Raw genomic sequence first — 27,140 nt, 5'->3', positions numbered from 1 at the left:
TTCACACATTCTCCATTGTCTTACCAAACACAGCGTTGTTCATGAGTTTGAAAAAGTTCTTTTCAAACTTATTCTTCGACTGCTGTCGAAGTCTGGTGTTTAGCATGATGTAGGGTGCTAGGAAGTCCTCCTGCTCAAACCTTACACCTCGATGAACTTTAGTGATTTTCATTCCATGCTGTACTGCTTGCTTGAGGGTGCAGTAGTGACATACATATCGTTCACGGTTGCTTAGAGCTGTCATGAGTCGTATATGATTAGATTCAAGAGTTTTCTTGTTCTCTGCAAGAAATGGGGAAATCATTGTGCTCATCATGCAATTCGGAAGGGTACTCAATGTCCACCTCTAGAATGTATCCAATCTCCATATCATCCCCTAAACCTGTAATACCCATTGTTACTGCTTCCAATTCAGTCAGATGTCAACTCAGTCAAATGTCATTGATACCAGATGGCGATAAAGATTATCATTAATTCATATAAGTAAAAAAAAAAAAAAAAAAAACACCTTACTTTACTTTAAGCATTGTAATTTCAACGACCCCCACTCCACCTCCCTCTGTCACATGACCAATGGCTACCAGCATTAGGGACTTTAGCTCAAGATGGTCATGCACGACCTGTCACTCTACATGCTCATGGAGACCTATCACTCTAGATCAATATGGTCATGCTGTTCTAGAGATCAAAATGGTATTGAAGATAGATATTTTCAATGACTCCCACTCCATGCTCAGACATGACATATTCTCAATGACCCTCACTCCTCCTGTCACATGTCTGTATAGCATAATTGAGTCGTCCACTCAGTGGTCAGTCAGTTCAATTACTGATCGGTCTGTTCAGTTACTGATCAGTCACTGAACAGTCACTGATCAGTCTGATCAGTCACTGTTCAGTCACTGTTCAGTCACTGATCGGTCTGATCAGTAACTGATCAGTCACTGTTCAGTCACTGATCAGTCTGATCAGTAACTGATCAGTCACTGATCAGTCACTGTTCACTTACAGCAAGCTGCAATGAGCTTAGACATAGTTGTCAAAGTATACATAGTATAAGAGTTAGAAGAAGGCTAGAATTGCTCATTATTGCAATCAAACAGGTATATTGTAGGAACAATAGTTAAGAGTACAAGGCACATCCTGCACTATCAACTCCTATAGTAAATTTCTAAGAGCTTCTGACACATTGAAGAAGATTTATCTTCCCAACATGCAAAAAAAAAAAAAAAAAAAAAAAAAAACGGGATTGTGTATGATATTTCCTTATGGATAGGCCGACTTTATCGTTAGGAGACGATATGTATATTTCCAATAAGAAAAGTATATAAATAATAAGTTTGTGAGTAAAGCTGTTTATGGTTTCCTGTTCTAAAAATTGCTCCACTTCTTGACCGCATATCCTTTCCATTCAATGATTAGGAAAAACATCCTATTATCTCATTCACACAAAACAATGTTTCCTCTATTCCTTCCACTCTAATAAAAATAAAAGCAGGATATATGCGGTGTGAATCATTTCCTGCGAACTCTATTCTTAGTCCAGGTGTGAATTTGTTCTATTATGAAGTGTTTATTCCTTCCACTCTTATCAATATTTGAACAGGATAATTATGCGGTGCAAATTATCTAGTTCTATAAAAACTTATTACTTTACTTCGCTAAAAGCAATCTACTGCTGATAGTCTCACATTCCATGTATCAAATTCTAAAGTCGCATGAAGTTGTAGGAAGGATTACTGGCAACCCTTGGCTGCATTACTGTTACAACACACGCATTGAATGCGGAAAGCTTAATTGAGAGATCCATATGTAACCTTTCTTGTTGGGGAGTCCCAACAAGCTTGCTTGTGCAGCTCTTGTGCTAATACTGTCTTATCCATACTGGATATATGAACTTGCTAATTAGCATTTATATGGGCATCAGGCTGTTGAGCTCAACCATCATGATTTCCTACATGGTATGATAAAGACAAGTTTATCATAGAAGGATGCTTCCTATTGTATTTTCTATACCTTAAATGTCTAAGAGTGCTTACTCTAGAAGTTGAAGGGTGTATGGAATAAGATGTACAACATATTTCTCTTGAAATAACACACTCTCTCTTTTATTGATACATAGCATAATATATAAACTGAGCATTCATATGAATAATAAGATTATTTACATCACAATTCAATAGATTCAGTCCAATATATCGAGAACTATCCAGTGATATAATTCACCCAATCTATCACTTATTTCGCAGAATCCTCTGCTGAATGAGAATTTCAAGATGGCTGCTCCCTCGCATAGGTCAGTATAGCTTGACACTTCAGCATCATGAAAGATGGATTTTAGTGTCTCTAGAAAGTTTTGAGCTGTTCCAAACGGTTCTGGTAGGTCCTTATCTCCAAACTTCAGAAATGGTTGTACAATCCATTGGTTGCTGGTTACTAGTAGGCAGTCTCTGCACTCACACATATCTGCTTGCTCCACTACAGGCTGATGTTGGCAGTGGTAGTGGTAACAGCAGGAGTACTAGCTGGAGTAGTAACTAGAGTTCTAGTTGTAGCTGATGCTAGTTCTTTACAGCATGGTGCACAGACCTCAACTGTTGAAGACCGCTTCCAAAAAATCTTGTGATGTGAATGTGGGGCAAAGACATGTGCGCAGTGGATTTTTTTGACACTTCCTGGCATGAGGTATTACATCACTTTTCAAGCAATTTTCTCAGAATGCTGTACTGGGATGCATCACCATCTATTTTATAGTCATCATTTGATAAGGGACGTAACCGTTTAGCAGGGATAGTACTGCTTTCTGACTCATTGACTTTATCAATAAGCTCATCATGTGATGAGGAATGTAGCCGTTTAGCTGTTGTAGTACTGCTAACTGCCTGAACCTTGGGAATTTCTTGAGAGTCAATCATCTCTTCCTCCTCATCCTCCTCCTCCTCCTCCTCCTCCTCCTCCTCCTCCTCATCCTCCTCATCAATGTGTGCTAGAGTGGGGATCTTGTAATGTCCATGTGCAAGAGTTGTAATTCCATCATCTAGAATATACCTCTTCTCATCAGCTTTGCTCAATGCCTTCTTTCTCATGACTTGGGTCATGATCTGATGTTTCCTAGTACCAAACATCACTTGTTCTCTATAGATATCCTCATCACCATATAGACAATCTAGATAGTCTTGGAAGCCTATGTAACGTTCAGCATCTGGATGAATTTTTTGAGAGTTCTCGCCCAAGTATTGGTCTCCTCACTCCTTTAGCTTTCTTTATCAATCCACTTGTCAGCTGATTTGGATCACTATTGTAACACCTACAGGCATATAGATTCGATCATAAGCCTATATACTCAAGTGGCGCTCGGCCAGCATATTCATCTTCAAACTTGCCAAGCACCATTTTGTTTGCATCTGAGTAGCATGGGTGGTCTGCAGGGTACTCTGAGGTGTCAAAGGTATCTTTCAGTTGTTGGTTGTTGATGATGTCGTTGTACATGTCCTCTGTCTTGACAAGGTAGAATAAGCTATCAGTATCTTGATATAGGAGTTGAAGACGGTCCTTGTAGATGGGCTTCATGATGTTATAATGGGATTCATACATGAGGGTTTTGCTGATGTCAAGCACTGATAACCCTATGTAGATGGGCTTATTGAGCTCCACTTTCTCTTTATGCATCGTAACAGCACAGATATTCTTGCCAAAGATGATGCAGTCCTTGTACACTGGTCGAGCAATCAGTTTCTTTAATTGATTCTCGTCATTCACTAGCTCCATACTCACCCTTTTTCGCACATTCTTCATTGTCTTACCAAACACAGCGTTGTTCATAAGTTTGAAAAAGTTCTTTTCAAACTTATTCTTCGACTGCTGTCGAAGTCTGGTGTTTAGCATGATGTAGGGTGCTAGGAAGTCCTCCTGCTCAAACCTTACACATCGATGAACTTTAGTGATTTTCAATCCATGTTGTACTGCCTGTTTTAGGGTGCGGTAATGACATACATATCGTTCACGGTTGCTTAGAGCTGTCATGAGTCGTACATGATTAGATTTAAGAGTTTTTTTGTTCTCTGCTAGGAATGGGAAGTCGTTGTGCTCATCATGCAATTCGGAAGGGTACTCAATGTCTACCTCCAAGATGTAGCCAATATTTGAACATCTCCAACACCCTCAATACCTCTGCTCACCCCCTCAAACTCATCTTTCTCCATCCACTGGAATTTCCGGCATGGAAGTGGTTGGCACATTGCCCAGCCGTACAGGTTGTTCGCATCTGTGTACAGGAGATATGATGTAGGCTTCTCAGGGTCAATAGGCGCTCCTGTGTAGGCATTGTTGGCTACAGCATGACGGTGTATACAATTTGTTATTCCTCCTCTGATACCTCGCTCGATAAACATGTACATGTCATAGTCAGTAAGGAGCTCAAGCTCGACTTTAGTATATTTCAGCATGACATCAAAGGAAAAGCCTGGAGATGTAAAGTAGTGAGCACAATCCAAATCATAAGTCTTCATGCATACATCACGGAAGCTCTCAAAGACATCAGCCAACAGGAGAACATCTGTTTTCAAGTATAGGTCACTGTATTCTCCCAGAGTTCTACAACTGAATTGGTTCCACACAGTTTGAGCGGTAACTCATTGCCCGATGATACTGGATAACTTTGGTAGCTCCACCAATCCATTGTTCATTGTCTTCATCAGGTTTCTCCAGGATGCACTCAAAATCGGCGTATGCTACAACAGGTACTCTATACTTTTGCACATGTTTCTCAAACTTCAAGGTTGGAGGTTTACCATCTTTCCCAACCTGTGGCATGATGATTCTTGCTGTATTATTGCTAGCACAATACTCCTCATGCTCAGCCATCCTGCGTTCTCCATCTCTGTTCTGGGTGTAATGGGTGAAACATCGTCTGCAGATGATAATTTTACTTTCATGTTTTGTGAGTTGGGATCCCACAAGTTTTTCAGAATTTTAAATGTAGCAGTAGTGGCTATTTGATTTATGTTCATTGTCATCCTCAAGAGTGCTGTTTTCATCATCATCCTTACTCTCACAGAGGAGGAGGAGATCAAAGTGATCTGCCTTCATTGCATTTCCAACTCTTCTTGGAAATATAACGTTCTTCTCATCCACACCATAAATATTAACTGATACCTCTGGATTATCTTTCTCAAATATATCGATTTGACTGATGGTAGTGGGAAATCCAATGCCTGAAAAGTTGTATCTCTCTTCCAATTGATGGTATCGCTCATTGACTCGTTCAGGATGGTTGCCTTGTACATGTTTGGCGATGATAGCCCATTTGAAACATTGCTGGTCCTTGTTTATAGGATTGATGATTGCCTTTCGTGCTGATAGAAGAGGTGGAAGACTGATGTAGGATGATCCACGCAGGGAAGTATGTTTGCTAATCCTGATGAGCAATCCATCGATGATAAGCAAACTCCATCCACTGGAATTTCCTTCGAATTTCGACTCCTCATCCAGTAGGGTCATGCACGCTTGGTTGATGATGTCTGGAAGATTGATGATACTGAAGATGGTGTAGTTTGGAGTTTTGAAGGCAACATTCTGAAACTCTTCTTGATCAAAGAAGGTCTTATCAAGGGTGCTGCGGAAATATGTTGCCTCCAATACTAGATTGAACTTCATTGCTCCATGTGTCTGCAGTTGCTGACTGATGATGTGAACAATTTTATCCTTCAGACTGCTCAGAAAGGTGTGGAAATCTTTGGCAGGCTCATCCTTGTATGCATTATTGTAGTATAGAGTCGTGAGTTGGGATTTGAATGCCTCCTCCAGGACAACAAACTCGTCCACAGAGTTTGCTGTTTGCTGACATCGTGCAGCTTTGCTCATCTGGAACAATGCAGAACAATATTGTATTAGTATGGTATTCAGTATTCAACTCTATATATAAATCACTATCAACAGATGTGGGGGATGAAGGTGGTGAATCGGTATCTAGGATCGTGGGTCGAGGATGGAGGTTCATAGGTGTTTATGTTCTAGAGGATGATGGTCCAGAGCTGTATGGTGGGGGTGGGGTCGGGATGGGAGAATGTGAATGGAGGTCTGGGATCTACTTTGTGATTATACGGTTTTTAGGTTAGGATGAATTACAACCATGTGAATGGAGGTCTAGGATCTACTTATGGGGATGGGTGGGGATGGGGGAATGTGAATGGGGGTCTAGGATCTACTTTGTGATTTTACAGTTTTTAGGTTAGGATGAATTACAACCATGTGAATGGAGGTCTAGGATCTACTTTGTGATTATACGTTTTTTAGGTTAGGATGGATTACAACCATCAACTCAAAGAACCTAATTCACAATTAAACTCTTAACTTGTATGTATTGGAACCTAATTCATAATTACACTAGTCATTTTTGACTATGTCATTTACTCTATGTATTGGAACCTAATTCATAATTAAACTTGTCATTTTCGAATTTAAGTCATTTTAGAATTTAATTGTCAGTCTCAAACCATCTACTTCAAAATTCTACTCTTTTGAACTTAATTGTTAAATCATGAATATAATATAAATATATATAACTATAAAATGCATTGGTACTTACTCTTGATGTTGATAAAGATGAAAGTAATCCAAAACTAATATGCCGAAATCACACACACTTGTACTGGTGGCACACACACATGTACTGACAGCACGACTGTATTAACTTTTTATTAATAAAACGGCACAACTTAATTTTTTTTATTTTATTTTTTTTTCAATTTTTTTTTTAATTTTTTTTTTTTTTAAATATTTTTTTTTTTATTTTTTTTCTGTTCTTTTTTTTTTTTTTTTTTATTTTTTTCTTTTCAAATTTTTTTTTTTTTATTTTTTTTTTTATTTTTTTTTTTATTTTTTTTTTTATTTTTTTTTTTTTTTTTTTCTGGTGAGGTTAGGGTGGTTGACCTGGATGACCTTGAGGTTAGGGTGGTTGACCTGGATGACCTTGAGTTGGGTGTGGTTGACCTGGATGACCTTGAGGTAGGTGTGGTTGACCTAGATGACCTTGAGGTGGGTGTGGTTGACCTGGATGACCTTGAGGTGGGTGTGGTTGACCTGGATGACCTTGAGGTGGGTGTGGTTGAAATGGATGACCTTGAGGTAGGTGTGGTTGACCTAGATGACCTGGAGGTGGGTGTGGTTGACCTGGATGACCTTGAGGTTGGGGGTGGTTGACCTGGATGACCTTGAGGTTGGGGGTGGTTGACCTGGATGACCTTGAGGCGCCTGGATGACCTTGAGATAAAGGCGGGTCCTGGACACTTGAGCGACACTTGTGTCCCAGGACCCGCCTTTTATATCTACTCTGATTCCCTATTGTAATAAGTCAATCTTCTGAGTAGATTTTTGCCCACACCTTCTTCTACCAGAATTCCCAGTGTCGCTCTGGGCCGGCTAGACTCAGTCGGCGTCTGGTGTGGGCCGCAGCAGGGGACAGGAGTCTTGGTGGGGTGTCCGCCAACCACCCTCGTTCGAGTCGGGGGTTGAAATAGGGCTTTGAGTACCTTAGAGAAAAGTTTCCCTCTTTTAGGTAACAGGGGCCGTGCTTTCGCACTGCAAGAGTCGCAAGAGTTCTTTCAGTCAATCAATTGAGAAGGACATACTTCGCCTATGTTCAATCAATTATAAATTATGGAATCCTGGCCTTGGGTGGAGCATCCTCGTTCACTTTGAGAGCTGTCGGAATTGCACAGCGAGCAATCATAAAGACTAGCTTGAACCAGGATAGTCGCTATCCGACAGAACTGGCCTATCAAGAATTTCAGGTCATTGATGTGCGACAGCTATACATAAAATCACTTTTAATTTTCATCCAAAGTAATAAAAATGCAATATTTAATCCTCTTATCCATCCTTATCAAACACGAAATATGAATATATTTGGAATTCTACAACCCAGATTAGTTAGCAATTGCAATAGATTTAATAGTCATTACAGATTTAGTATTGTAATGTGTCATGCCACATTCTTTATAGAAATATACCCGCCTACATAAAGCAAATAGAACCCCTTAGCCTTAACATCTACAAACGATTTTTAAATATGTGGTTATTTGAAACCGGCAGGGATGTCGCTGATCAGCTCATCTACTCCTCTGACCGATTTTGATACTATGTATATATTTTTCTTGTATTCATCATCATATTTATGAATTAGATAAAAATCGTATTTATCATCATCATATATATTAAAGTATATATATCATCAATATATTGCTCATAATTTATCATTGTTCAAGTTCTAAATTTTATTTTGTGTGCCATGTTAAAGCTATATACCATAATAGTTATATTGTACTAATTCAATTCAAAACATATACTTTCTCCACTACATTTAACCAACTTTTATTTTTCAAATTATACTGTATTGTAAATATTTATAATTTTCTTTTTAGTATCAATTGTTCTTCATTAGAACTCTTTCCCCACACACAGACTTGTCTATGTGGGGAAAATTCACAAGTATTTATATTATTTATACATGTGTACTGTATTTGTAATGATTTCTGTGAATAAACTCAATTTGAATTTGAATTTGAATTTGAATTTCAAAGTTGAGCTGTTCGACATGTCTTGTGGATAATTCTATAGTATATAATATTATTGTAGGACAGCGCATCGTAACTCTGACCATGACCAAAAACCTTGAATAGTTTCAAAGTTGATGAACCCTAAATCACCGCCTCAAAATATTGTTATAATATGATCACTCAAATATGTACTTCATTCATCTGCTGTGATTATGGACTAGGGAATGATATTATTGAGGAGTTTTCTACGAACTTGATTGAAATCATGGATCAATATGTACTCTATTATCGAAATATATATGTTAGAATATAGTAGTTGGAGTTTTGAATCTTCAACTTTCATTGAGAATTTGTGAGAGCGTGAGAATATTATTCCCAAAGTATGGAATATGTAAAACTTCTACTCTTGAGAAGAAAGGTTAAGCATTTGCGCCTCATAACCTGCTTAAAACAATACTGCAATGAGTCTCTACTCTTTTAAGCACTAGCTCAAAATACAGCCTCAACAACTTATTATTTTGTAATCTTCTCTTTTCCCGCTGTTTGATGGCCACGTTCAATCATTACATGATGAATAATAAGGAAACGCATCCATTGGAATACATCTTGTTCCGGCATAGTAATTGGGCAAATTTTAATCTACTTTTAAACAGATGTGGTGATCCTATGAGTGAAATTTCAGTTGGCAACCTGTTTGAAAATTCACCTCCCAAGAAAGAAAAGATTCATGGAAAAAATTGAGTAAAGGCTTGGAACCCTTTCCTTTCCTGCTGTACGAGTTAGTCCCTTGCCCAGCGAAAACTATTGTATTACCTCGATTGCCACTGGCTCAAGAGTATTCCAAGATCAAAAGCTCAAGATGTTAAGACCGCTGAACAGGCCAACACGAACAGCAGGATGTTCTTAGAAGAATCGAAGCAAGGATTACTGTAGGGTGATTGAAGGTTTCAAGTGGGTGATGTAGGTGCATCCTCAACATGAGACGGCTAGGTCCAATGAGCGATTTTGGGGGAAAGCAGTTTAATGAGCGATTCATTGCTCAGGATAAAATAATGATAGGCAGACGCTATGAATCGGAGGACTGGGCGTCATTTATCATCTCGTGTAAGGACACGCTATACAATATTGGTTATATCAGAGACAGAAACGGAAAAAGGCAACAAGCGGTAAATACTTGAAAATTCACAAGTTCAACAAGTTCTATCAATCAACTGTATTTCTTCAAGCAAATAAGTAACACAACTGCAAAAAATAAGTTTAAAGTATGCCACAGATATCAAAAAGATTTAAAATCAACTTCAAATCTGAAGTGATCTTCATGTAGAAGCAATCAAAAATTTGAAGCTAATGGCAATCTACAATCGTCATCTATATAATAAGAGAGAGAAAAGGGCTGTGTTTGTTCGTTTGCTCGCATCAAAACATGTCAACTTGTGGAAATGGGAATGATTTAGATTTCCAAATTTTGCACATAATTTGATTTTTGAATTGATTTTTTAGAATTGATGTTCAAATTTGATTCATGCTACCGTACATAAAGTTCCATACAGCATAGGCTACATTGTTGTAGGCCTGAAATGTATTATTTTTTTTAAAGAGTTCATAATGTTGTTACAAGACAATCATTTTCAAATGGAGCCGTATAGCGCAATGGTAGAGCACTTGGTTATGGAGTGAGAGTCTCTCGGATCAAATACCGATTATTCCAATTTTTTTTGTTCTCAATTCTTTCCCTCAAAACGTATCGTTATAAATTAATTTTTGAAGGAATTTGTTCTCATTAAATTGGCCTTGGATTTCATCGAATAATTATTTTTAATGTGAAATTCCGACACCTGTAAATATGAAATGGACATAGGTTTCATGCTGTATCCTGTATCATTGGAAATTATAAGAAAAATATGAATAGATCAAAATGAATAATAATTTATATTCTTCAGTTATAATGTACTAACAGACGCGAATTTGGAGTGAAATCGATATCTTAGGTATTGTTATGGATGAGGCCTTTAGAGGGGCAGCAGAGGCAAGGGGTTTCTGGAATCTTCCAGTGTGCTTCGGTCGACATAGTTGTCAACCAATGGCAAACGCTTCCTAGAACCTTCTGGTAATCAACATGACGGTGGCTGGAGGGCTTCTAGATCATTCCTGTGAGCACTGCTCACGCCAGGACGGAAAGGAAGCAACTGTGAACAGGATAACTGTTGCTTAATACTACTATGAAGGAGATGAAATGCTGAAGAACCAGGAGGAAGATCCTGATCTAAAGCACCTGTGGTCGTGGAAACGTGGTCAAGGAAGTCTCAGCTGACAAGTAGTAGCTCCATCGTAATTACATGATAAGACCCTCTGGGTACAATGGGATTCAATTGTGGAGAATGGAGGAATCTTGAAGATGGTGATGGACAATGCTGTAAGTGATCAGAGACGACTACAAATCATTGTCTCAAGGAAGAGAATTCCACAAGTATTGAAGCAGCCACATGATGGAGTCTCTGGCAGGCATTTTGAAGTGCACAGTACCCTGGAAAAAGTACGAGAGAGGTTCTACTGGCCAAATTTGAAGGAGGATGGCAAGAACTGATGTCAAAATTTTGGCAAAAAATTTAGGATACCAGGCTGGTTGTACAACCCCCAATGACGATGTGGATATTTTCCCAAGTTGCAGACTTTCTGGGATGGACCTTATGAAGTGGTCACAAGGATCAACGATGTGGTCTACAGGATCAAGAAGCCACGAGGTACTCCATGAATTGTCCACTGCAACCGACTGGCATCTCATCATAGATACAATACTGCAAGGGAAGCTCAAGAAGTGCAGACTCTTCCATCAGCTGGCCCTGACTTTGAAGAGTTCATAGCTGATCTAAAGATGTCACAGGGAGAAGGGAATGTCACCGACAGTCGCCAAAACATGTTCATCCTGCCAAAGATTGGCCCATTGCTACGAATGTGGGAGCATCATGAGGGATCGCTACGGTCTTCAGGACGAAATTTGGAAGATTGGATGAGCTGAACCTCTAGAAACCAACAATCGCTATTGATCTGTGAATATCTGTGAACTGTACAATTTTTTTTTTCGTGACTTAATCTAAAATCTCAATCTTAATCTAAAATGATTAGGAAAGGTGTTTCAAGTTTGATAGTAAGACAATTAAAAGCTGAACTCGAAGAGCATGATTTGGATACAAATCGCCCAATACTTTTTCTACAAGATCGTCACCGCCAAGCATTACTGACTCAGGGTGAAGATCCATGAAGCTTCTTTAAAAAAGACTCGGAGCTATGATGGTGAGTAAATTCGAATTATTGGTAAGTTTGTTTGGTTGTTTGAAATTGGGGAAACAGAAGACTGCCTGATTCAAATTGATAAGGATATAATCGATACTAAAAAGTATTGATGTATTGAAAAAAATCAATATGATACTGTAAGGTTTTCAAGAATTATGTCTTCTTCAGTTATCTATACTATAATGGAGGAAAAAACTGGCTTGTACACATAAGGAATAGGAAAATTATGTTTGACACACCTGAACTACTTTATCAACTGAGGATGGTTATCTGATTATGCACCCTTCACAAATGATGGCAAAAACAGCAAGGACGTGCAATAGACGTGCAATGTAAGTTGCACTCAATCATTCTTACATATAAATGTTTATCCAATACAGTATAAATATATATATATATAATATATATATATATATATATATATATATATATATATATATATATATATATATATATATATATATATATATATACATATATATATATATATATATATATATATATATCATATATATATATAATTATGAGTAATATAAGTATAATTATGAATTACATTACTAATTTGCTTTAAAATTGTAACTACATTGAAAAGTGGAATCCCCCAAGAAGACTATACTTCTGTGAATTGGGGAGAGTTCCTAGAAGTAAGCTAACAAAATGATAATATTTTATATATAAAATGTTTTATATATATCAAAAGTTCAATAAAAATGAATAATAAAGTTCAATTCTACAATTCCTTTTTCCAATTTTAGTCGAATTCTTTTTTGATTTCTGATTTTAAATCTCCTCTTTTCTATTAATTCATAAGCTACACCTTTCCTTATTCATAACACACTCAAATCTTAAATATTTCGTTTGTAACGGCCCCTTAAATACCCCATAATGTCCCCTGAATCTGTACCCTTTTTCTCTCCATCCGTCAGCACCGTGTAATCTGTGGTCTCTGCTGCTACAATTGACTCTACGTGCGTACTCTGTGGTCACGACCTTTGGATTTCAAACTGCTCACTGCTCGGTTGAGGAAGGGAACTCAGTTCCCGAAAATTTCCGTTTTCAATGTGGGTTTTTAAGTGTTTTTAATCTGATTCATGTCTTGTGTCTCCTGTTTTAATTTATATTACAAACTTTATAGCACATAACAGAAGACACTTAGTAGTTTGTAATATAAATTAAAACAGGAGACACAAGACATAAATAGATTGAAAAAACTTAGAAACTTACATTAGAATAGAGATTTTCGGAAACTGAGTTTCCTTTCTCGACCGGTCGAGGAAGGAAATTTCCCTATTTCTCAGTCGATTGAGGAAGGAAACTCAGTTTCCGAAAATTTCCGTTTGCAATGTAAGTTTTTAAGTGTTTTTAATCTAATTAATGTCTTGTGTCTCCTGTTTTAATTTATATTACAAACTTCATAGCACATAACAGAAGACACTTAGTAGTTTGTAATATAATTTAAAACAGGAGACACAAGACATAAATAGATTGAAAACACTTAGAAACTTACATTAGAATGAAGATTTTCGGAAACTGAGTTTCCTTTCTCGACCGGACGAGGAAGGAAATTTCCCTATTTCTCAGTCGATTGAGGAAGGAAACTCAGTTTCCGAAAATTTCCGTTTTCAATTTAAGTTTTTAAGTGTTTTTAATCTAATTTATGTCTTGTGTCTCCTGTTTTAATTCATATTACAAACTTTATAACACATAACAGAAGACACTTTGAAGTTTGTAATAAATTTACCAACAAACCTTAACCAACCTCACCAACAAACCTTAAGTTCGTGACAAATTTACCTACAAACTTTATAACACATAACAGAAGACACTTTTAAGTTTGTAATATAAATTAAAACAGGAGACACAAGACATAAATAGATTGAAAACACTTAGGAACTTACATTAGAACGGAGATTTTTGGAAACTGAGTTTCCTTTCTCGTCCGGTCGAGGAAGGAAATTTCCCTATTTCTCATTCGATCGAGGAAGGAAACTCAGTTTCTGAAAATTTCCGTTTCTAATGTAAGTTTCCAAGTGTTTTCAATCTATTTATGTCTTGTGTCTCCTGTTCTAATCTATATTACAAACTTTCAAGTGTCTTCTGCATATAGATCACATCTGAACTACTGGACTGATTGACTTCTTTATTAACCGAGGATGGTTATTCGGCCTAATTTCAAATTTCCAATACTTTATAACAATGTTTCAGTTTGTGAAGTTTTAAAATAGACCCTTGTGGAGCACGGGTTACCTGCTAGTATTATATAAAAGCGAAATGACTTTTATATTCATCCACACAATAGATTCCATCAACAGAGCTTAAAATCTACTGAGCAAAAACTTTCAAACTTGGCAGATTTATTCGGTATTTCAGACACGGCGCACAAAGAACGCAACTGAGAACAAAGCAAAAAGCTCTATCGGCCCACAGATGTTTTTTGGTGTGAATACAAACTCTGCGGACGCTCAGATATCTTTGCTCTGTTGCTCTGCCCCTCTGCAGGTCGAAATAGGTTGGCTTTAGGACGTACTCTTCTGAGGATTTCTCAAGGATACGCCCAATATGTGCTTTTTCTAAGTAATAATCAGAAGTTATTCAAATTCCGTACAAAGCTTTAGTTGAGGTATAAAGAAGTGGTGAGTTGGAAAATGTTTAACATATTCCCAAAATTACTTCAGAAATCGATGTTTCTATAGTAATAATAAATGAATAAATTATTTTTGCATTTTCAATGCTTTTTTGCAAAAACGACTGATTTGAAAACGTGAATCCATGTGGGATGAACTCATTTATTGTTTCAAAGTAGAATACAATGGGAACAACATTATAATGGCAAGGAAAGTAGAGTCTCCCCAACCAGATTTTTCCCATCGATTTTTGAAGAGTTATAAGAGCAAAAATATTAAAACATCAGAGGCAAATATATCTTTTGCAAATGTATCTTTACCTTCCAGCGAATATCTTGAAAGCTTAAAGAAAGGAGTTATAGAAAAAGTTGTGCGATGCATTTTGTAGGAAACTATGCAAGCTTTCATTTTCTAAAGAATAGTCACTTTTGTAAAAATAATAGTTTTCAAGTTATACACGTGGAATAAGAAATAGTACACTTGATCCACACCTACTCACCTATCACAGGGGGTAGTGGTGGGGACTTTTGATGTGTGGTAAGAGATGTGTAGAGCTGCGTGGTAAAAAATTGTATTCCAAACCTCTCCTATACCCTTCTTTGAGCACGCATTGCCTGAACTAACAAACCACCAAGCATATTGCTTGATTACTCTATGATTTTTGTATTGAAATAATTTCAATTCTATTAATTTATTGTTTGCGTTTGTGTTTGTTGCAGTTTATTCCATGGGATTGAACCATGTGGCGTCTTTAGACTGGGCGGATCGACCACCCAATTGTCATAAGTGTGAGGACATAAATGTTCGTTCGTTCCTGTTTATTAACTAACGACTGTGTGTCTCTATTATTTTAGTCACAAAAATTAGAATTCAATCATGTTATAGTTATTCGTTTGGGAAGCTGCCAGTTCTAGACTGGTTAAGTGTCTGAAATTTTGTTCCCGCAAATTTATTAGAATATCAATGTCTATTTTCAATGTTTATTTAGAATTCTGAAAGTTCGAATTCTCTTATTTTTATAAGTGATTGCATGCATTTGTGTCACATGTCTACTATTCTTCTTTCAATATTACACTTACTTAAAAGAATATAATTTTAACAGTTACGAAAGATTGCATAATTATGCATTCCTGTATAGTTTCGGCCGTTTACTAGTTTTTAGTCAAGTATTATTATAAATATTTTTGTGATAGCGTTTTATGAGGGCTCCTCACCCTAGGTCTCATTCCACTGTGGAATCTTCTTGTGCATCTGCCCCATCCCTCTCATATCATTCTGTATATCATATCGCTATAATACTGCAGTGTTACTTTATCTCATGACACTGAAAAAGTTATGTATAACAAAGAGTTTGATAGGGGAGAATGTATCCTCTTTGGCATTTGAAACCCTGATCAAGCAAACAATCCAACAATTATTTAGTGCTACAACTGTTTACTCCTTTTGTATTCATCATGAACAGCGGAAGTTCATCAGTTGCGGTAATAGATTGATCTGTTGATACTACCAATATGAAAACTTGGAAAATATTGCTATTTTCTATAGATGTATCAAATTGTCTTCCAATTTGAATTTTTTTAGAATGACGATATTATCATATCACTGATAAATCAAATACAATTAAATAAGCAAAGCCTCCTCATTAGATTTCCTGATGTTGTATATGAGCCTTCAATTATCTGGTGTTACTTGTATGGATATTCTCTATATTAGTCGTGAGCAATCTCGACAACGTTGTGAACATTGAATTATTTGAATTTCAAAATTCTGTGAATGAAACTGAATCTATCAAATAGGATATATCAACATCCCCAAAAGTGTTAATTTTAAATAAAGAATGATAAGTCGTTGGAAAAAGCCTTATCTTACATGGAAATTATTTAAACTTATAAACAGGTATTCTTCAAAGAGATCTGAAGAGTCAATGAATCTATCAGAATTTTTGAAGTTCTCTTCTTAACATAAATCTCGATTGAATCTTGTCTTCAGTCGAAATGAATATTCCGTGACTTTATTCCAAAACGCAATGATAATCAGAAATAATTCATACTTTAAATGTTTTTGAATACAGAACCTACTATTATAGAAGCTGGCCCTCTCCTACACTTTACCAACCAATACAATACAATATCAAGTTATTTTGAGTTACAAACTCATACAAAACATTACGAGAATCGATGAGTATGTTGATGAATGAAGACGTTCCAATAATAAAAATAACTTTTTGAGGAACAGAATGTTATTTTTCAATGATTTTATAATCATACTGACTCAAAACATTAATAGTCCTCAATAACTTTATTAGATACAATTAATGACGCTTGAAATATTGTAACACTGCACCTAGACATATCTAATTACTATTGAATATCGTATTCATCATCCAGCTTCTCTCAACCCAAGTCCCAGAATTATGCCTTAATCCTTCCGCTTGGAATATTGTATTATCAAAAAAGCTTAGATTTATTACTACGGAATTGATAATTATAGAGGTTGAATCTTTGAACATGTTGCTAAAACCTCCAACTGTTAATCGCGGAAATACATGAATACGAGGTATGTGAGAATGGTATCGTCAGTAGAAGGTAGAGTTCAATTAGGAACATTTTTAACATTAAACTGAAGCATTTGTTCCACTTTGAGTGAGTGAGGATTTCTAATAACATATCGGGAATTTGAGACTTATGAGAAAGCACTGTTGTTTCAAAATATTAACGTAATCTAACTTAGAATAATCTTTAACCCATACCGGTACCATATCACAGAATTTATTACAATACAGTTTCATTATTTACAAAAGTTTATTTTTTTATCATGATAACGTATTTTAAGAAGCAGAAGTTCGTATAAAATCAAAGTAATTTATTCAAAATATAGCTCTTGCGTTACTAATTAGACCATAGATCAATACTTTTGAATCTATTTCATTTTTTTGGAATCTGCCTGATAATGTAGTTAGCAATCATAACACTCCTCTTCCACTTCAATTCAAGAAGAAAACTCAGAATGTTTGGGAACTACACGCATATAAATTTTACATAACTTTTAAACCCATTTTAATTGATTAGTTTATTCACAACGAGAAGCAAATATCACAATGAACAGTATAAGAAGAACTTGTGTAACTAAAATGTATTCTTTGGATATTCAATTGTTAGCCCAAATTCTAATAAGTACATCTACTAAATGGTGTTGTTGAAATTTGTTGATGAGTTTAAAAGTGGTCATCTCATTCTGTGCTTCAATTCAAATTAATCCAACGAATTGATACTCTTCAGTTTGATAAATATGATTTCATGCATAGAAATGTGTTAACCTATGACAGAACATTCCAATTGTTCCCTAGTAACTGATCTATCTGAGAATATTATATGCGAGTCGATAATTAGTCATCGTTCCAAATAATTCATAAAATAATTTCAATTGGAACGAAAATAGAAATTAAAACATTCGATTTGTAAAACAAAACACAATCAATAGTATATAATCACCAATTTCACTCTGTACTTTTCATACTTTTTACTACATGTAACTCAACCAATTTTTTCGCGAGAATATGATAGAATTTATTGTGTCTTTTTTAGAATGCAATTTTTGGTTAGCAAAAATATACAGTGATGGTGGAATCTGAAACTGCACAATGAACAATGAACAAACACCTATAGCTCTCAGCTGTATGACATTTCTAATTCCACTCCTGAAAAATGAGGTGAATGGAGTAAAGAATATATTAACGATTCTCATTTCAAGGGAGAATGAAAAAGACTGTCAAGTGGATGAATGTATTCTCACTCACTAAGAAACATTCATCCCTTTTTGTATTGTCACTGAGAGAAACATTTTCGTTCTAAATCTTCGATCACTTTTGTAAATTCACCATGCCGTAATATTCGCGTCATTAAAATATAGGTCGTGATTCAATTGGGAGAATTCAAGGACATTTGAAAACTTCATTCTACATATCTTGGAATGGAAAGGTGATATGATTTTCAATTGTGTAGAAGAAGATAATATTTTAAATTGCTGCTATACTACTCATTCGAGAACGTCAATTTCCCATAAGTCACGCATCATATATTTCAGATAAGGCACAAATTATTATTTTCTTGCTGAAAATTTTGAGAAATTTAGGAGTAGGATTTAGAAATTCAGAGTAGGATTGATTATAGCATATCTTGGTAGCTTTTTTATTAATGGTGACTCGTTAACAAAATCAATTATATTTCTGACAATAGTAGATTATAACGCACGATAATTAAAATAGCTTACTTTAATTCCGTTTAAGCTCCACTCAGGGCATGATGAATTTACAAAGTGACAGAGAAATTAAAACAAAAATGTTTATTCCAGACGTTGGGTAAGTGAGAATACATTTATCAGATTAATAGTCTTTTTAATAAAATTTCCCTTGAATTGAGAATCGCTAACTCTCTACTTTATTCACTTCCCTTTTCAAAGGAGGAATAAGAGGTGTCAGACAGCTGAAAGCTATACGTTGTTCGTGCATTGCGCAGTTTCATATTACCTTGCTTTGATACTGGAAAGCTTAGAAAATAATTGAGTCCAGCACGAGAGCAGATTATCCCCTATGTGAAACTCTTTATATAATAAATTTCATTTTATTTGTCGGATGAGAAAATGAACTGACACCTTTTTTGCAACACATTTTTAATTTTCCATGCTTGGAATCATTCATTCGTGATCATTCTATTCACTCTTCAGTTTCGAAAAATTTTCTGAAAGTTCTTTGACGTTCAAGTAATAGATGTGAATAATGCAGAATTGAAATTCTGTTTCGTATTTTACTTTCCAGAGATAGCGAAATTCAGACTTTTTTGACAATGTTTTTAGAATCGAGGTTATAATTTTCCTTTGCAATATTGGTCTGTTCATTAGTCCTCTGCGTAGCATTAGAATAATTTTATTCAATCTACTTCACAGAACCATTCACGATATAGTTCAGTAAAGTTTAATTTTAAAATTGTGGTTCCCAGCTGATTCGGACAGGCCAAGTTTAATAAAACTTAATATTTTTATTACATTGAATGAACTCAATTTCTACGTGTAATTTTCAAACAAATCCGATTATCCAAAGAATACATTTCACTTGATATACTTTTGAGTTCGAGAGACTCTCCAAATAGATTAAGGACAGGGTATGTTACGAAGAACAATATTGGTATTATTACAAATTTTATCAATTTTGAGCTTTTCAGTTCGTTACAGATTTCTCTAAGACTGAATGAACTTATTCATGAACATCATCTCATTATCTGGAAAAAAATACTAGTTTAATTTAGCTGAAAAACCAATCACACTCAATAGAATAACACTTCATTCTTGGATATAATTTCCTATATCAATACATTTCTGAATGTTTGATTACTTTGTCAATCGAGTTGCTGCTAATCCTAGTTTAAAGTTTTGAGTTTTCATAATTCCAAATTCATTCATGGATATATAATCGGAAAACTCTACAAAGACAATATCACAACTTTAGTGATAGATTGAGTATCCATGACAAGAGAATCCATGTCTCAATCACAAAAAAATTAAGCTATGCTAGATAGTCGGAAAGAAAATCATAGAAACAATAATCATTAAGAAGAGGGCCAAATCGTTGAAGCAATTTTTATTTTGAATATATTGCATTCACCAATGATACATGAAATTATACGAGACTTATCCAATTGTTCAATTCTTCTCGTACTGTCAAAAATGTTATGCAACTGGCCTCAATTCAAGAATGGATATTATAGAAAAGCAAGATAGCCTCAAATTTGTATATGCGGGAGAGAGAATAAAAGCTGTATTTACAGTTCATGAAGAAAAGGTATCTATTGTTCTCTTTCCAGTACCATTCTAACATAGTATGCCAAGAGTTCATCAAATCTATCGAATTATATCATTCATTATTGATTCCGATGCTAAATTTATTTTTGAATTTACTCAATTGGTAATATTCTATGAATAAAATCAGCCTTTCTATGGCTTCATAATCGACTACCAAATAAAGCCTACATTATCAAACCTTCAACATTATGATTAAATATCATTTTCAGTGAACTAATTTTCTTGGAAATGAGAATAACAAAATTAGATCCAAAATTTAGATTGGAGATGGGAAATCAAAGTTGTCAATAACAACGACATATTGTCATCTGTAATAATTGTCTTTGACCGCTTGTTACCTTGAAATAAAACATCTGAAAGACGATTAAGAAGTTAGTGGAGATGAAATCAGAAAACCGAAAAAAATTGTGATATTTCAACTAGAAATAATTTCAGGGAACCCTAGCTTACTTCTTGTCTTGTTTTATGCAGAATTTATAATTAACATATCATTTGAGTTGTCTCTTATCATCTGGAGCATTATAGCTGTGAATAATTGTTTACGCCTGCCAAGGAAAGAAACCTTATGATAGTTACCATCTTAGATTAAGGATTTTGTATTAGAAAATTGTAGAAGAGTGGATGAGTTTGAGGTGAACAGATAGAATTCGAAGAAACTTTTCAACCGCCAAATTATGAAACCAAACAGTATTATTGCCAGTCTCTTGTCAATTCAGTAACTTAAAAGACTAAATAAAGTTAGTCGACTTGAGCAGCTAAAGCTGCTGAAGGAAAACATGATGATCATTATACACAACAAACAGTATGAGTCGATATATTTCTATTCCTGTTGTTGAATTATAATGTGTAAATATTCATGCTCAAAGGTATCGGATAGTATAATATATTGTACTTTATTAGAAGAATAGAGTAAGAGAATGAATAAGAATTTGCTTTAAGGAAAGTATGGAGTATGATTGGCCTACATTTTAAACTTTAGGATTTAAACAATATGTTCAATCAGATGATACAAAATAGTATGTTTTTGAGGACGAAGTTTTAGGTTAGAATGGGCTAGCAGTAATTACATGTATATAGAAGGAAGATAGGCTGCTGTTCAAGATGGAAATTCGTCTAATTATTTTATGAAACGAAAGACTTATACTAATACTATTTATAAAACTTACTGAACGATTTCCGACACTGGTCCATGTATTTTTATTCATTATATGTTGAGTGAACAGAAAAAAATTAGAGCAACTATACTATCTTGTACTGAACATAGAAAGGAATTTGATTTACAATATAATCCACCAGTGTATTTTTATTCATTATATGTTGAGTGAACAGAAAAAAATTAGAGCAACTATACTATCTTGTACTGAACATAGAAAGGAATTTGATTTAGAATATTATCCACCAGTGGATTATCCTCATTATCTGATACGTTATCTTAAAAAATGTATAAATGAGAAACATGAGCTTATAAAAACAACAGTGTCATCCTGAGAATGCCATAGGTACAATGTCATTGTGGAACCTTTCTTCAGAGTTCAGTGTCCCTTCGAAAGTATTTTTCGATATTGATTCCTGTACAAAACTAATATTGAATGCCATAATTTAAAATTTCTATTCACACTTTTCTCAGAGTAGCAGCCATTTTTTATGTTGTAATGTTCCAGAGTATTCCATTGTGGAGTGAATATTCAAATGATTAGGTCTAGAATGATTTGAATCATGTACTTTGGAATCTGAAATTTAATTTTTCTTGAAAAAAAAAATTCAACAATATTGGTCGGAACATTTTCACTTGAAAATAAGTGTTTGTATCGAATAAATGTTCTGCATTGAGAGTTTTCAAGCTCTTCTTAGAAAAATGTCACATTGCTTACTTTAATCGCTTCATAACTATCAAGCTGTCAAAAATTAATTTTCTTTCATCACAGACTAACCTGTTGTCCGATCTTTGTCGAGAAATAATAGCAGGATCAACAAAAAGCTGAGGCGTACTTCTATAATATTTATATGTTAATTTTCTTTTTCTCGGAAATAACGTATAATGTAGGTACTTTAATGAAAATGTACTCAACATTTTCCATCAAGAACCTTTCTTTGAAAAATCAGCTTCTAGAATAAACTATCAATAATCTGAATATCCAATTACTGTATCTTCAATCATAAGCCACTGATTTTTTGAAAACATAATTGAAAGTGTTCGTGTTGTATACTTGTGATAGAGATATGATTACTTGTGATATTCATTGGAGCATGAAAATTCTCAATTCATTGTCCTTGATAAGTTCAACATTATTCATCTCATTTCTAAAATCAATTCTCCATAATTGTATGTTTTGTTAAATTGAGAATAACATAATTATTATAACTTCATTTCCCGCGTCTACTTTAGAACGTTATAAGAGAATAGCTCTTGATATCACCGAATATTTAAAGCCTTGTTCTTCCATTTGGAATACCACTTATTAGAGTTTGCCTTATTCAAAGTATTATGTTAATTATCTATTAAGTTGAAATCAGAAAAATATGCCAGCTTCACATCTATGTCGACCTTTTTAATTTGAAGGGTTGAACTCTAACTCTATTGCAATAAATATATGTTAATTCTTCAAATGAGATTGTTTGAGGAAACAGATATGAATAAGAAAAGTCAAATTGGGAATAAAAAACACAATTTACACATTAGAGACAATGCTATAGAATCTATGACTTTAAAAATATTACATTTGAATGATTTGAATTTTATTTTCCTTCTATTTATCACTTTGCGATATGTATTTGATCAAACCCCAAATATCTCCAAAATATAATGATCATTATTTTTATTTGGTAATATTTTTCGATGAATTACGCGAAACATTGCTATTCAGCTGTACAAAGCATTTGAAAGTTTATGAAAATATTATAGGTGTAGAATTTTATCTGTGAGTAAATCACCAAATCAGAATTGAATTGAATTTAAACATTTCCAATTGAGATTGTCCACCGCGATGTTAGGAACATTCTCAAAGCTTCTCGATCTAGATGCTACTAAGTAACCAAAATAGTATACAATTCAGAGAGAAAACATTCCTTATCATTTCTATCAGTTGACATATAGCCTAGCATCTAAATTAAAATCTTTTGGGTGGGTCATTACAGAATTGATAAAAAATAATTTAATCGAATTTTCAGGATAAATTCATCAAGTTTCACCTTCCGTCGAATAAGAAACTTGATTTCTCATAATATGAATTCCAGAGAGATCTATTCTACTTCCTTCACCAGCCTTTGATGCTCATCAACCACGAGTTATTCTGCATGTCATTAATTATGCGCATTCTTGGTCTTCCTTTCAATCTTCCTTTTTCTGGATTGATTTTGTATATTAATTTATTGTTAATTCTGTGCAGCTCTTCATTTCCCAACCAACTGAGACTCCATTTTAGTTACAATGTACGGCTTGTTGTGAGCTCTTGTAACTCTTGGTTAGTAAGAACCCTTCACTCACCGTCACTACAGATAGTTCCAAGAATTTTACGAATTGTCTTTCTCACCTAGATATTGGGTGAGTTTTTGTCCCTCTGAATCTGTGTCCAGATTTTTGCACCGTATAGTACACCTAGTCTTATGACTAGCTGAAAGTTTAGCTTTGATATACACCTGCACTTTGCTTTGTACCTGTGTGTCATCACAGCTCCTACAGCTCCTCATACTGGTATTCCTCAACCTTCTTGAACAGCTGTCCCTAATCACAATCCTCTTTTCATTCCCTTGATCATTCTCCCCATTATTATGCATGCATGTATTTTGAAACAGTCGTGTTGATTTCAAGTTATGTTTTCCTAGATGCATTACTTGGTCAATTCCTCCCTATAGGGGAAATAGGTTCATATAATGATATGTATTGTCGTGTCCTATTGATGATAGTTTAATTTGGGTTGAGACAGCCAAACTCCGTATAAACTTCTCCAGACTAATATTCAATAGCATGGGTGATAACATATATCTTTGTCTTAGTCCATAACATGTCGTGAAACAGCTGGACAGACTTTCTTTCGGATCTTCACTCGGAACTTAGTACCTTTCAATATCATTCCCCTTAACATTGCTAGTTTACAATATATCCCAACTCCATCATAGTTAACAACTACTGTCTGCCCCTTTTCACCAGATGATTGTTTATAATCAATGTACTATTGCATATCCATATTATACCCAAATGATATTTGATTTCAATATTTTTAAATATTATTGCCCGTAATAATATTTAAAAATTTTATCTATAGTGAAGATAAAATGATATGTGTAAGTGGCAAATTGGTACAGATTTGACCTGAATTCACGTTGATAGTTTCCTAAGATTCCTCCCATGTAGGGCTCATGAGCAACATTCAGTAGGGTATGTCTATATAACTTGATCAGTCATTCTAGGAATATCAATTTTAGAAAAATTTATTCCTTTTAAAAATAATCACTCAAATTGGGTTATTTCTATAAAATTGAGTGAATCTCCTTGGACTTGATAATTTGAGAAATAATATCATTCGGAAAACAATATCTTGTATCCTTAGAACCTTCCGAATTTTCTAACAATTCTGAAATTACTCACCCTAAATATTTCAATCTTGAGCACTGACGTATCTTAGAATGTGAAATTTATGGAACAAAAATCTTAAAAATTATTGTTCCTAATTAGCAGCTTGGTTGTATCCAAATCGAAATAATTTAAAAACGTCACCAGAAGAATTTTCCAAAAAGGCCAATACACAACCTCAACCAAAATGGTCTCAAAATTCGACAAAACTACTTTACTTTCCCACTCGGTAATAACTTTTCAAAAATCAAAATATTCGAAGTTATATGGATAATAAAAAATTAATTTATCAAAACCGGGACTTTAAGGTGTACCGGTATCTAAAAACATTCAGATCTATTCAAAGTTTCCAGTATTTTTCAATTTCCACAATATTAACTTCAAAGCAGCTATAATATTATGGTACTCACTCGCACAATTCCCAATTTTCAGCTAGTGATTCAGTTTTCCAAAATCAATTTCAACTAATTGTTAGAGCAAACGTAATTGGTATCTTCCATTGAAACCGGTGACAATACTCTGAATCTAAAATGTTTTATAATAACTTTTAACGGCTAGGATATGAAATCATTCGACTATAACACTAATCTCTACATTCTATTATAAATGTAGTTTTATATAAGGAGATAATAAGAACTTAAGACAATAATTTTACGTAGTGTAAGCTTCCATCGAGACGTTCATAAAGTCAAATCATATAAACCGTGAGAACATAATTCTAGATCGAAACTGTTCCCAGAGAAAATAAGATGACGATGGGAAGGAGTAGAAAATAATAGTGGAGGAGTAACGATAAATGGATAGTAAAGATATGAAAGATAGTAATAAAATCAAAATCAATGATTGAATAAGCAAATATGAAAGAATCGTAATTATTGTAAGATAGAAGACTCATATCTGTTGATCTATTTTTATCAAGAATCAATGTGAAAATGTGAAAGTGAATTTTCGATTGATCATCATGGAAACATCTGGATGTAGTAGGTGTAATTGAAGGAACGAAGTTACGGACAAAGAAGAGAATGGAAATGGAAATTTGGTGAATGGTTATTGGAGTGAGAGTAATGGATAGGAGAATAGCGAAGAGGATGTTAGAACAGCAAAAAAAAAACAGTTTTATTGTTAGATAAGAATCCACACTACTCTAATACAAGCCAATGTTCATTGGTTAGAGTTGTTGGATCCGTCAATTCCTATACAAAAGTGTCGGCTACTTTCAAGTGAGATTAATTCCTATGAATCATATAAAGTTTCCTTGTCGTTTCTTCGTAGTTTCTAACCTCTCACAAAATGTTTGTTAGCTCCACCTCAATCCAAGAGCTTGATATAGCCTACTCCCAATCAGATAACTGCTCTTATTTGAGAGCTCAAGATAGGAGTACTGAGGAGTATCTAATCCCCTATCCTGCTAATCAACGGCATGCATTAATATTTTTTAGTATTAAAACAAATATTATTATTATCATCATCATCATTATATCATCTCCCTCTGTCTTCCTTCTCATTAAAATAAAGAAAAATATATATATATATTTATATATTCATAACAGAGCGCTGGCTTCTTCTGCCTCATCACTGGAATGGGAAAGAAGGTATAATGTACTAACACAATAAATAAATCATATCGTACTCATATCGTAGGATAATAAGACTCAAAACATGGAATGTAATAATAATAATCAACGAATGACGTGATGTAGTCTAAGGAAAGTGATGTAACTTATTGAGAGTAAAGTGAAGTGCTGCCAAGTGATGAGGAGTGGAAAGCAATCATGTAAAAGATTTGTGAGGTCAGGTTTGGTCCATGTGTAAAGGAGCGATACTCATATATATTTTTCAAAACATATTCTGAATGTGTAACCTTGAATATCAAACCTATCTGACCATGCCTTACAACACAATCATAATCCCAAGCGTTTGGTTCTTTATATGAAACTCTGAATTGTAATTTACATTAACGTTGAAAATTAGATTCAGACATTTATTTTTAATGCAAATTAATAAATATATGAATGTATATAGATGTATGCGATGTGAGTTTTATTTTCCTGTGTCTCTGTTCACTTATCAATAAGGTTTATGTGACTATCGATTTAATATAGGCGCGCTCTAATCATGCACTACTCTTTAAAGCACAATATAATCAAGATTATAATAATTATCTTCCTAACCTAATCGATCATTAACATCATTGTGGAAATCCATTCCATCAAAATTGAGCAGGAATTCATGGCTGACATGATGATA

At 34.5% G+C, this 27,140-nt stretch overlaps 1 protein-coding gene across 4 annotated transcripts in view; it reads left to right on the top strand.

Moving 5' to 3' along the window:
• The window catches only part of LOC111058064, a 1,079,251-nt gene extending 1,052,331 nt beyond the window's left edge, over nucleotides 1-26,920 (top strand). For all 4 annotated transcript variants that reach the window (XR_005573405.1, XR_005573404.1, XR_005573406.1 and 1 more), the window contains one exon: nucleotides 15,190-26,920. Coding sequence is in view for 1 of the 4 variants with exons in the window: in XM_039443353.1 (XP_039299287.1) it covers nucleotides 15,190-15,207 (18 nt within the window). In the remaining 3 variants the exon portion in view is untranslated. The remainder of the gene's footprint in view (nucleotides 1-15,189) is intronic.
• The last annotated feature ends 220 nt before the right edge of the window (nucleotides 26,921-27,140 follow it).

This window comes from Nilaparvata lugens, chromosome X (genome assembly GCF_014356525.2).
Source record: "Nilaparvata lugens isolate BPH chromosome X, ASM1435652v1, whole genome shotgun sequence".
Classification (NCBI taxonomy): domain Eukaryota; kingdom Metazoa; phylum Arthropoda; class Insecta; order Hemiptera; family Delphacidae; genus Nilaparvata; species Nilaparvata lugens.
The sequence above is the reverse complement of the archived record's forward strand: the minus strand, read 5'-3'. Positions and strand labels throughout refer to the sequence as shown.